Below are 12,839 nucleotides of genomic sequence, written 5' to 3'. Positions count from 1 at the left end.
TAGAAATACTTCTGACATGGTACTCTAAACAGAGTACTATATGCTTCTGACTCCTGTATGTTTATTTTGTAACAAGTTGACGTACTTATCTCTCGTTTCTGATAAAAAGGCATTTGATTTGTTGCATTTTCGAAATTTGTTGTGCCACAATTTTTGGTACTTTTTTTGAGGATAAAAACAGTTCTGTCTATTCATAACTCTCACATGCGACTTAGAGACTGTTTGTCAGATACGATTCAATGTTTCAGTAAATAAATATTGTATTCACCGCACTGACAACAAGGCATACTAAAAAGCACTGGGGACCTTGTAGCGCAAGAAACAAATGGAGGATATACCGAGATCGAATGTTAGATTGAAAGAGAGGTTTATAAACTTGAAGATAGAATGGGTGGAATGGGCCTAAAAAGCAGAGTGCAATTACACGAAACATTTTATTGAAGCATGGAACTTGGTATAACAGGGGCGTGCGGGTTTTGCACGAATGCAATATGGCGATTCGCAGAATGGCGGTTCGTAACACGTACACCAGTAATCGACTTCCGCGAGTAACGGTGTTGTGCCAGCCGAAAATAAAACATTCTGCGAACGGAATTGGTGGAAGGGGCACTGATAAAAATAGCAGGCGTACAGTGAAAACGCGCAATAGTTCCCTCGGCAAAGGCGAAAATGATAGTTTAAAAAAATAAATAGAAAATACGGCTCAGTAAAATTGGGCAACTGATACGCCAGTATTTTGTGACATGTACAAGAAATCTGATGCAGTAAAACTTTTAAGGCTGTTTAAGTAGGAATACCGTTACAATACGGTTTCTTAAAAGGATTTTTTTTCGCCATTGGAGCTGGAATTTCTGGATGCTACCCTTTTTCTGAGTAATCAGGGTTGTGTAACCGCAGCCATTGAACCGAACTCTAGCTATTTCGTCGTTTATTCTTCCTCTGGCGTCGCCCGGAGGGTGGGGCGAGATTTCTACCACGACCAGCTCATCAAAGCCAAGACTTCCATGACTTGGACTTTGCCATTTAGCGCCTTAGCGGTTTGTCGCGTCATAAACCCTCGGTCGTCGCGTCGCTTTACTCGATTTGTGCGAGCTTCCGGCGCCATGGTTCGAGCTGGTTCGAGTTCTTTTCTTGTGCGGCCTTGATCTTTTACCCTGGCCGTGCTTTGGAGTTGTAGCCGAAATTCCAGCATCAACCGAAGACACTGTTGGGTCGACATTACTGGGCATTGACGTCATGTTCGTGACGTCAACCGTCGTCACTTTTGCGCCCGTTAAGGCTCGACGCCGAGACCTCGAGTGTTGGCTCCTCCTGTCGTGTGGTAAAAAGTGTGCGGTGTTTTCGTTCTTGTTTGTCCCCCGCAAGTTTCGGATTTTTCCTCTTTTAGTAATGTGCAAGTAACATCCTTTGCACGAGAACGACTCGTACAAGTTCTGTTTGTTCGGGAGGACTGTTTCGTTAAAGAGGCATCGGTTCTTGTTAAACTTTTTCTGTAAAAAGATAAGCCACGTTAGAACCACAAACTTGCTAAATATGGATACAGCTAAGTAGAGGTAGGGTAAAAAAGAGAACACTGCTACTTCCGCAGCTGTTTTCTGCGAAGGAAATAACTCCACTGTTTATATGTTTTCTATGTCACACAGGCAGCAATCTCGGGTAACCGACCGCGTGCAACGTTTAACGAACAACCATTTGAACTTCCCGCGAACGTTTGTCGCCTCGAATAATGGAGCTATTTGTTGCGACACAATGCGTGGCCTGGCATCACAACGTGCCATCGTGTTTGATGATAAATCAAGGTCGTGGAGCGAGGTGAAGGCGACCACACTAAACGCTTCTCTATAGACTATATATCGATAGCGACGCATTGCTAAGATATCTTACACTTTGGTGGCATTGTCGCATCGCCAATTGACCATACGCCAAAAAGCTTTATCGCCGAAACATTTTTCCGCGTTCTGCATCAATGTGTGCGTTCGAACAACACTGCGACCCTCGCTGGGCCAACTCTGCGCTCCGCGTAAGATCGGATGGTGACTCTCCATTGTTTGCGAAACAACTATAGACACAATCGCGATCGACTTCGGTCGCCGCAGCATCGTATCGAGCGGTGACGGCATGAACGATTATTCCTTTTATGTCACAATCAACGACTGCGCCACAAGACTCGATAAAAGGGCTCCAATAGTTGGATTTGTGCCTCTCCGAATTCCACCGATAAGAATCGTTCGTTCGCTAAAGTTTCCGAGGTGCTGTGGGGAGAACCTGAATTCCACGACGAGCTTTTTGAAAGAAGCCAGTGGTTTGGGGCTTATTCATTGACGTCTCTTCTATTCATTGTCGAAGTCGCAGCGATACCAGCAATGATAGTCTATTACTAGCATAACCACGTATCAATCGTCCACCTGTTGATGACAGCAGGGCCAACATACTTTAACAGGCTCACGCCGAAGAGTTACAGAAGCGCGGCGACATGCTTAGGCAAACAGTGTGGGAATCTAAGGATCGGCTCGGTGGCAATTTTGGAGATTGTTATCTCACGTCATAATGGCTGACGTCCTCAGCTAATCTCACCACTTCATATTAAGCCTGCCAACTTTTCAATTTGCGAAAAAATATTACTTGCGCTGTAGCGACGATGACTTATTTTTCCGTGGTGTTTATTTTACCGTTTAAATTTGTGAGCTGGTGCGGCGACAGGCCAATAGAAAATAACTGCTCTTGGCAGATAATTTAGCACGGGGGCGCGGAACACAATTAATTAAGCATGTGTTTGGTGTCAAATACCGGATCCTGTCCTAAATTTAGAGCTCGCTTAAGGCGACTGCCCATTTCTTTATCTTTTCACGGTACGCGTCCCTTCCAAAGCATTTTCGACGTTTTCTGCCGCCTCTGACTCCAGTCTCAAAGCCCTTGTTTTATTCAACGAACCGCAATCCCGCTCAATGTTGCCAATGTAATCTAATACTTATTGTTTCGCCGACGTTCGACCATTTCTCTCAAGCTAAAATTTATTTGCATTCGAAATTCAGCAAAACCGCATTTCCTAAAATTGAATAGTTGCAGCTTATACTCTGATATTTGATAAACGCGTTTAAACCAAACTGTATAAAAGGCATGTCATTTTAACTTGCCATTTCAAGACTGCATTAGAATCTTGCTAATTGTAGCCAATGAAGCGATAATATGTTTGTTGCAACATAATTTAATAACCGCGCGTCTTCCGCTTTGCCAAAATAGACACGGCTGTTAGTCTGTGTCCTGACTAACGATAATTATGTTGCCCCGTAGTATTTTCGAGCCATGTCAAGCGTGTACGAAGATATTCTTTTGAAGCGAATCGTATTGAAGCAGACTTTTGTAAGCCGAGTTGCCGACCACGCCTTCTAATCTGATTATTTGTCGTTACAATAATTGGTCGATGTAAAGGCCACACGTAGAGTTCAAAAGCTCCCCTTGTAAAGGGCCGGGATATTTGGGAGATGCCTAATTGCAGCTCTATGCAATAAAGTTCGTCTGTTCGCTGTAGCTGGTTTGCTGCCTCCCCGGCGCTAGAGGTATGTGTAACCACAACACGGTTCCTTCAACGGCTATACATTTGAAGTTGTGACTGGCGATTTGGTCGATTTAAACCAACACGGGTTCCCTATGACGTCGATGTTCATTGTAATATTGTGCCGGCGCATCTGTAATCTTGTGCGACCTTTGCGACTTTATTTCGGCGCATCTAAATCAACTTCAGCTAAAGTGTTAGGAGAGTTGCTAAGAGCCCGCCGACCTAATCGGCTCAAGACGGAAACGGCCTGGCTATATCTCTTCATTGTTTGCTCCAATACGTGACGGTTAATTTTACGAGATCCGAACGGGCGATTAGCGACGAATAATGGAGATCGTAGTTGAATAATGGCGCATTTACGTATATCCCCACTTTGCCTTTCCTTCATCCGCTCAAGCGTAGCAATTATGACGCAATTATCGATCGCCATTTACACGGCGCCTCTCGATGGACTCGAGCCAAGAGAAACTGACACGTGCAGTTCTGATCAAAACCATTTTTCGCTTAAAAAACTCTGCTGTTAACGCAATTCCGATGGAAGGAGGTTTGCTTGACGAAAAATAAACTATACAAGGCCAAAGCTATAAAACAATCCCTCGACGCTTGTTCATTTAGGCTTACCATGGCTTTGACTTTTCCCCGCTTTGTAACGCAAATGTATCGTGAAGTCGTCACGCCAACGATTGCAACACCGTAGGACTTCTTTCTTTCGAAGCTTCTCATTTCCAAAAGACCTGCAAAGATAGTGAGCGGTTTAATATTTGAACCGCATACCATTTTCGGAGAAAGGAAAATTAAATTGTATATTCCTAAGTGGTTGACATTGTTTTAAGCTGTATCTTAATTCTACGTCAATTGCGCTCACACAAATGAAGAGCATTTTGTAAACGCTTCTAAATTGCACAGTGTGTGCTTGTTCGCCGCAAACCAATATCTGCCAGGGTCTAATCAACGTCCCGCCGGTCGGGTATAAGCTGAATTAATAGCGTTAATTGCCACCTATCCGAACAGAAAGCGAAATGTCAAACACAATCCGTCGTGGAAAGCGCTATATTGTGGGTGTGATGGGGTATTAAAGGTTTATCTACAAGCGGATATTGGCAGATCTCTCGGTCGACTGGCCAACAAAATGCGAACGTGGTCGTCCACCGCTAACGACCGTTTCCATTAAGTTCCCATTTAATTACATCTGAAAGCGGAGTAGCGTGGCCGCCCTGTGTAATTAAGCACTTTATATCTTAACTGCTTAAGAGCACTAGTTGATAGGTACTCTAAATAAAGTGATCGTCCTGTCCATATGGTTATTGGATCGCGTGATACGAAACGAACTTTTCCGAACCGTGTGTCCAGGAAAGGTCCATGGGTTATTTTGATTGCTTCCTCCATTTGTTTAAACCTCACCATGAACTTCGATTCTAGGTAACCTCGTTGCCGCGAGGTGTTTTTGTCGACGCAAAATGTTTTCATTTCCCCACCCTCTGTCTTTGTTAGCGACTTTTCGTTGCGTAGTAAACGTAGATGTTGGCGAACGCCGCGACGTCCGAGTTTGCAAAAGGAGCCAAATCTGGACCCCGTATATGTTTTGTTTATTTACTGAACGGGAACACAACAAAAATACAGATGCGATTCTTCACGTTAAGCAAACCCGACAGAGCCAGTGGTTGTATCAAAGGTACATATGTCAAATATACGCAGACAAGGCGTGTAGACGTTTTGCTAAGCCGACATTATTCCGTAAAAAGGCGAGTTAAGTTCGTTATAAAGGTTCTCTCTATCCGGAAACTTTGTGTTGTTGTGGTCTGGATTGTCATAATATTTGCTACTACATCGCGTTACCATTCGTGATGCTTACGCGCTCTGCAATTGTCTCCTTCTCGTACCTAACAACGTCAAAAGTCTAGAAATAGACGGAAAACCAACACAAGTGAATACTTGCTTTCAAACTGTGGGATATTCCGATTGTCTTATTCAGCACGGCAACTTTCGCTTGTGTTTTACGTGGGAGTAAAAAAAGGGACGAAAATGCTTTATAGCCGTTTAAGTAATTGAGACTGACGATCACACGATTGGTGATATAAGTCATGTGCGGTGCCAACCCGTGAAACACGGATGTCGTTAAACATACGAAGATTACACGACTCGTGACCATCAGCTTAAACACCATTCTTGTCCGAAATTACAGTTGCGTATTGCGAAACTACTACATAAGCGAACCTAGATTACTAGATGTTGGTCCTAATTTGGTTTAAACGTTACACCATTCATCACAGGAAAAGCAAAAGGGGGGTTTCTGTGTGTGTTTAAAAACGCTACTCATTATAAGTCGTGATGATTTAATTTCGTTTAGAAGTTGTTTTAATGTTCGTTGTGGTAGAGTATCGTCACGTACAGTGTTATCTAAATGAGTTAAGTAAAATCGGCAATCACCCTTGTTGTCTTATTGCAGCAAGCGCGTGGTATGTCGGCGAAAATAATCAGTCATTATGACGTAACGAAAGGCCATGTTACGCGACATAGGGTCAACGACTTCATAAAGAAACACTAAACAAAGTTACTTGTCTGGGTCGGTTTTGAGGAAAATGAAAACCACCGACTGTTTATAAGCTAGGCGTCGGGATGTGGGGTATTGTTAACGTAACAATGTATTGACAATCATACGCGTGGCGAAATTGCGTTCCAGGTACGGAAAACGTGTTAAAAGAGGCGCCGCCGCCTCTGCGACCGATTGACGACTTGGTCTCGTTTGGACGAACTCTGTTGCGGAAACAGAGGAACACGGCCACAGGTTCGGGTTAATTGGTTTATTTACGGCTCCGTCGAATGGCCGAGTGATTGTTTCCTGCGGATTTTCGATTACCGAAAGCGAAACTAGCCAGTGTTGCCGATGTTTCGTCGAAGGAACATCAAACCCGCCTCTTCGCCAGGTGATGGCAACACTTATGGAGTTTCAACGAAATGGCCACACAAAAAGGTTTTGACCTGCGTGTGGCTACAATCACTGGTAACAACGTCCGAACACGCTGACTGAGGTGCGTGTACGGCTTCAGGTGATCGCGTGACTGCTACATAATGTTGGACAGACGGACATTCGATTCTTATTCTCCCACACGCACTTCGTTGTGTACACAAGGTAGCTACGTCGGATTCCGGTCCTTTTGTACCCTCACTCGCACCGAGGTATACGCCGCCGACATAAAAACAAATCCATCCACGAACCGTTGTGAGGTTACCAGAGAGAGCTTGATTATACATTGGTCAAAATGATGGGGACGTTTGATAACTCGCCCCCGCATTTTGCTCAATATGTACCAACAAATTCCTGGTGCCCAAAACACGGAGCCGTTGTTTGGTTACAACGGGCAATTTTGACACAGCTGTATATTCGAGTTTATTATATTTAGTAACCATTGGTTTGTTGTCGGCGGCTTGGTCTATGAAGTTGGAATTTTTCTGGGAGACCGCAGTTTGGGCGACTTTCCCGGCCGCTGAACGACCCAGGCACCGCCAGCAATTGCGCTGAACAAATTTATTCTCCCAGCGTTGACCGACCAAGTTTGGCACGGCCGCGCACGATATAGTTCGCTTAGCATTAGTTGTTGTGAAAATTTACCAGCAAACATTGACTGAGAACAAACATGATTGTGATGCCGAACAAATATAATTGACACACAGGCAAACAAAGCGGCGCGTTTAAAGCGCTGGGTCCAGACACCAACGCTTGGTAAATAAGTACTTCATCGAGCGACAGATAAATAATCGAGCCCGCAAAGTGAATATCGTCCCTTATACATGTTTTGCTTTACTATACTATACAGACAACACATTCAGACTCATAGAATACGTGTATACTGCACACCTTAACTCGTCGTTAGGCTTGCGCATCAGTTTCATTGAGAAATTCATGGCAGCTATGTATAAGAGGTCGCGCCCTCTTTTGCAAACACTTAATATGGTGGAGCTGTCTATATCCAACGTGTATTCAGTCCCGCCCAGATCACCCAATCATTATTGCTTCGATCTGTATCATTGTTGGTTACGTTACGTGCGCATTCAGTATACAACAAAGAGGATTTCGCGCCTATCCGAATATTTCCAAATACACTTTCGTTTCGTAAACGAAAATTGATCAAAATACCTCATGCCAATTCAAGCGTCTTAAATAAATTGAATGTTTGCGATACACTTATCCGCGTATAATTTATTTAACCTTTATTTACGACTTACTCGAATTGCTTCTTCTGTCGCTTCGTTCGCCCACAACTTTTCCTTTGGCAGTGATCGCAAGGTGATATGATCGACCAACGTCAACGTACAGTCGTTGGTAAAAAGGAATATAAAGGTTTTGTTGTGATGTCATGTCTGTGGAACCATTTATTTTATCAGGTGTGAAGTCTCTCGATTTTTGCTTTTTGTTTCTCCTCTTCTTGTTCCTCCTGTTCTTATTCTTCCCTCTCTTTCTGCCTCTGGACTTCTTGCCCTTCCTCTTCCGATGCTTTCGTTTACGTCCAGCACCCCGTTTAGTTTTCGTCGATGCATGAACGTCAAGTCTCAAGCCCGCGTGAGTCGTAGCGTCCAAAAAACCAGCCGACGGAAGACTTGTCAGCATAGAAACTTCTTGATCCAACGTTAAAAAAGAAGACACATTTCGTTCCGTACCTAGTTCTGCAACTTTTCTTCGTTTTTCGTCTTTTGCTTTCCCAGCTATCGGGGCCGCTTCCGTGACAATACACCGTAGGACGAGCAAGAGTAAACCTATCGTCAACGTCTTTTTAAGAAAACCACATATTGTCCACCGAGATGAAGATACAAAACGACAAGAGTAACATCTGCTTGTGCTTTTAGAAGAGTTTAGAACAACGTCGCATCGATGTGTTTTGTAATAAGATGATTCAGAGTCTTTATTCCGTAGCTCGGGCTGTTTTCCACAGCAGCAGAAAGAACATCTTTTATTTTGCTGAGTGCTTATACCATCTTCATTGCTTTCGCTTGATCTACACCTCGAGACTTTTGCCATGTTTCTGCATGTCGAGCTCACATCCCCGCAATTCAGTACCTGTCGGTTTGAACCTGCCATCCTGGCCTGCAGATTCGGCAGTATATAGTCCGTGCAACAGTCGCTCTCGTATTTACAGTGCTATTTATAGTAATCCACAGCGCACACGACCGATTCTTCCACCGTCAAATCAAATCCTGCTTGCTGTTGTTTACGTTTTCCACGAACTTCCGTCGCGGCCGCTTCTGTGTAAATAATTTGTCTGCGGCCCTGCACGGGGTTTATCCAGTCAAACCTAAACACGTCGGAACCTGAGAAACAACAATAGTAGTGCGATTAAATGACCGCCTCATAACAAACTGAAACTGCACTCGATTCCAAGAGCTGACAAATTATTGTTTTATTGAGATAAAACGCACACGTCACAGTGTTTGCATATGTCAGACCAAATTTGATCTGTCATAAACCCGTACACTTACAAAGACTGACGTAAAGAAGTCCACTTCACATATGTAAGCTATTCTGGCCGGGCTGTTTGTTTTAAACCATTACTCCGCCCTCGATCTATTGTCTCCGATCTGAGCTTAATAATTCCTAAGTATCGCATAATAACGAGGGTACTCTTGCGGTCGGTAAAATTTGCCGAGCGAGTTTCGTGTTTGATAAGTGTCTGTTCGATACGTCTGGCTTAATCCGAGTTCACTGTCGACTGAGCGTTGCCGCGAGCATTTTTTCCCCGGCGGAACGTGGAGCACAGGTTTCCCGCAAGGACAGCAATGCTGGAGTCGATCGTTTTCAAAAACAGTAACTAGTCTAGTGCGAGGAACAGAGCACAGCAGGGCTTTTCTACCAGTCTAATTAAACGGAACCGGTTGAACAATTTCCGAAAGTTTCCCACATTATTGAAGAAGATTGTCACAATAAACTCCCGTGGATACGCCATCTAGACAGGACTTGCCCTTACTACCATGACGAAATATTTCAGTGCCGAAAAACATTTACCACTAATCTTTTTTAACTCAACAATGAGACTATTTTTTCGATATTCCAACGCGTCCTTTCGGCGTGTTAAAGTTGTGTTCGCCTAACGTTTCGACCAACTGCAGGTATTTTTCTTCTCTTTGGTGCCACACTGCCTGTGCAGCACTACCTCGAACCCTTTCCTGAGAACTCTTCATTTACTGGTCCTGTCGCAACCTCTGTTTGCGATGACTGACATCGCCTTGTTTGTCGTGTGCGTAAATAGCGACTCCAAGACTGAAGCACGCTGCTACTCGATCTACGCGTACGGCGGTGCTAATAAACGCAGTTATTGCGACACCTGTTTAAAAAGCTTCTTCGCATTATTACAACTACAGAACAAAACCTTGTTTAATAAAAATGTACTGTGCCCCACGCAGAACTTTGACGTATGCGAAAACAACAGCAATACCTTATTTGAAAACAGGGGTAATAAGCATCCTATACGACTACCTTAACATACATAATAAATCAATTCATATTCATTCAACCAATTTCTATAATTCCTGCCAGCCTTGAACTTCGCTAAGTCCGTTTCGCACGCGAGCCGGTGTCGAGACGACTGATGAAATCTCGCATTGCAAGCTGGTTATATACTCGCGAATTTTATACGCTCGCGACCACGTACATGGGTATCTGCTTATTATACAGAGGGGCCCTGATTAGAAATTTTTATGGAAACCAAATGCTCGTGCGACCACAACGACTCGTTTCCGTTACTTCGGGTATTGACTGGTTTTCAAAGGTTATTGACATTGTGTGGGAAAGTCGGGCGTATAGAAGTTCATTTCGTTCCCGTCCTTTGACGTTTCGTTAAATATAATCAACACACCTCTCTACCGCGACCACCAAATATCATAACCCGTGACCCCGGATCCTTTACTCTTAGCGCAGATATACCTTAGGCGTATCATGGCTTTTATCCAATGTTTGCAGCATTGCCCATAAAACTAATATATATAGCTTATATGTACCTACGTATGCTGTACTGTCTTAAATGACATGTTAGAACAAACTCTACACTGGCTACACCAGATTGTTCTGCGCGAACATTGCGGCGTCTGACGATCGACCTAATCCGGGAAGAAAATCGAGATTAATCTACACAGTCGCCACAACTAAGGTTTAATAACTGGCTACCTGTAATGCAACTTTGTAATACATGAGTTGGTTGCTTAGGCCTGTGTTTAAAACGTTTGATCAGCTGTTAAGTTTTGTTCGTTCACAATAATTATAACTTTGTTTTGCCTTACCGCTCACTGCGAGTCTTCGTTTATTTTTTCACCCACCTATGCTGACTTCTTCGCTAAGTAACACGGGGATAAGCGTCAAGTGAAGTCATTTCTCATTAATAGCCTCGATTAACTGAACTCCTTTGTCTTTGTATCCTGGTAATGGGTTGTTATTGGCGACTTCAACCGTTCTAATCTCCTCCCAAGACAATGTCGTTTAAGCTGAACCCGCTATTAAACAGTGTGGTGTCCTTTGCAATTAAGACATTATCTCACAAGAGTAGTAAGCGATGGAAAAATCATCTATATATAGTATTGTTTACGCAAAACCTATATCGGTAAATTTTCGAACTACGTTTAACGAGTAGTATAAGTTTATACCTATTAACGTAAATACGTTCGAGCCCAGCTGTAAACTGTACCACTATTTCCCGCCCACCGGGTTTCAATTAGCTCATTATTACCAATACCCTTACGGAGTGTTGATTTCAATATAGGTAGTTAACCGGTCATTGAAACGGTTATTAAAACGCTAGGGAAGCAATGACGCTCAAATGACGTCTGCAGAATATTAAAAGCTGTTTCTGTTGGTTAAGCTAAAAAAAAATTGGGGCAGGGTCGGTTTTAAGTTACACCAAAAGGTTCCCATTTGCTCGTGACGTCAAAATACGTCCCTTTATATTTGACTCTATTTGCTATTTGCTGGCGGGTGCACTTAACATATGCCCTAAGTGATCACAACCGGTCCACTAAAAACCATGCATTGTTGTGTAAAAACGCACAAAAGGTTAGATATCAGAAGTATAACAACGCCTTATACCGGCGGAATATAAACGACATGGCGTACAATTTGTTAAGATACCATCAGCAAACTATGTGAATAAATGAAATACCTCGTGATATGTACAGACTTTGTATGCTTAACTATGGTAAGGGATAAGCACTAAGAATAGTTGGAATATAGGCGAAGCTTGTCTTTTACTTTCTCCTTGCAGGGAGAAAATTTGTTTCGTGATGTCACCGTGTTCAATGATTTGAACAAATCGCAGCGAGTCGCGATTTATTGCTCCGCAAATAAGTAGGATTTGAACTGCAAGGAATTCGACACACGATTGTAGAGGTATAGGACTAGTCTCACAATTCAAACACGAAGGGTATACAGCTGTTTGCTTCGTCATATTCCAAACACAAAAGTTCAGAGTCGGTTTTTATTCAACGCAAATGGAATGTACCGACAAACCAAATGTATTGTCATTTCTTTGTTAAGATTAAAGAATATGTAACTTTGTGAGTATAAGCGGGGAAAGAGGGGAACAGGTAAAAATTATTTAAAAGTTTTTTAATGGCACCCGTGGTATTCAGAAACGCAATATAACATTTTTAACAAGTAAAATTCCGAATTACATAACTTAACTTTGAGTGAGTTCTTCGTGTTTACTCCCACAAAATCCCGCGTGTCCTTAGTCCGAAGTGTTGACATGCATTACGTTTGAATTGGAATGTTTCATGTTGTTGTTGTTGCTATGATACGACAACATGGGGGTTCGTAACACCAGAGCTGCATACTGACAGGCGGTATATGGCTCTTCATGGAAACGTGTTCACTATTTGCTTACTTATTTTACGGCGCAGTTTTGCTCCCGCAGTTTACCCATTACATCACGTTTAAAATTAACCAAGCAAGTGTATTGATCACGATTCTGGATTCCGCACCCTTTCCCACGTAAGTCACATTCGCTCGAATAATAGCTCCTAATTGCCGTTTATTGCGACAAATGACAGAACAAAAGTAGACCGTGGATGCTAGGCTCGGTTATAGGGCAAGAAGCACAAATCGTGTGAACCTGAGGTTGATTAGTTTCTTTTCTCTCGCTTGTGACGTCACTCCGGAACTATTCTTGCGGCGTTTGCACGTGACTCCCTGCACCTGTGACCTTTATGTCCAGCTTGGGAGTGCTACAGCCGTTTTCTCGCAGGAAAACGCCGACTTCGTTCCAAATTCGTGTCATCGATACATTTTCCAGGGCAATAAGCGTCT

At 43.2% G+C, this 12,839-nt stretch overlaps 1 protein-coding gene across 1 annotated transcript; it reads right to left on the bottom strand.

Moving 5' to 3' along the window:
- Positions 1–242: 242 nt before the first annotated feature.
- Positions 243–10,090, bottom strand: LOC149743051 (uncharacterized). Its single transcript, XM_089880170.1, has 3 exons — positions 7,781–10,090; positions 4,178–4,290; positions 243–1,490 (listed from the first exon to the last, which is right to left on the bottom strand). The coding sequence occupies exons 1-3, from the start codon at positions 8,628–8,630 to the stop codon at positions 1,032–1,034; spliced, it is 1,422 nt and encodes a 473-aa protein (XP_089736296.1). The 5' UTR covers positions 8,631–10,090; the 3' UTR covers positions 243–1,031.
- Positions 10,091–12,839: the final 2,749 nt, after the last annotated feature.

This window comes from Ciona robusta, chromosome 1, assembly GCF_009617815.1.
Source record: "Ciona robusta chromosome 1, ASM961781v2".
Taxonomy (NCBI): Eukaryota; Metazoa; Chordata; class Ascidiacea; order Phlebobranchia; family Cionidae; genus Ciona; species Ciona robusta.
Note: the sequence above shows the minus strand (reverse complement) of the source record. Positions and strands in the feature narration are given on the sequence as shown.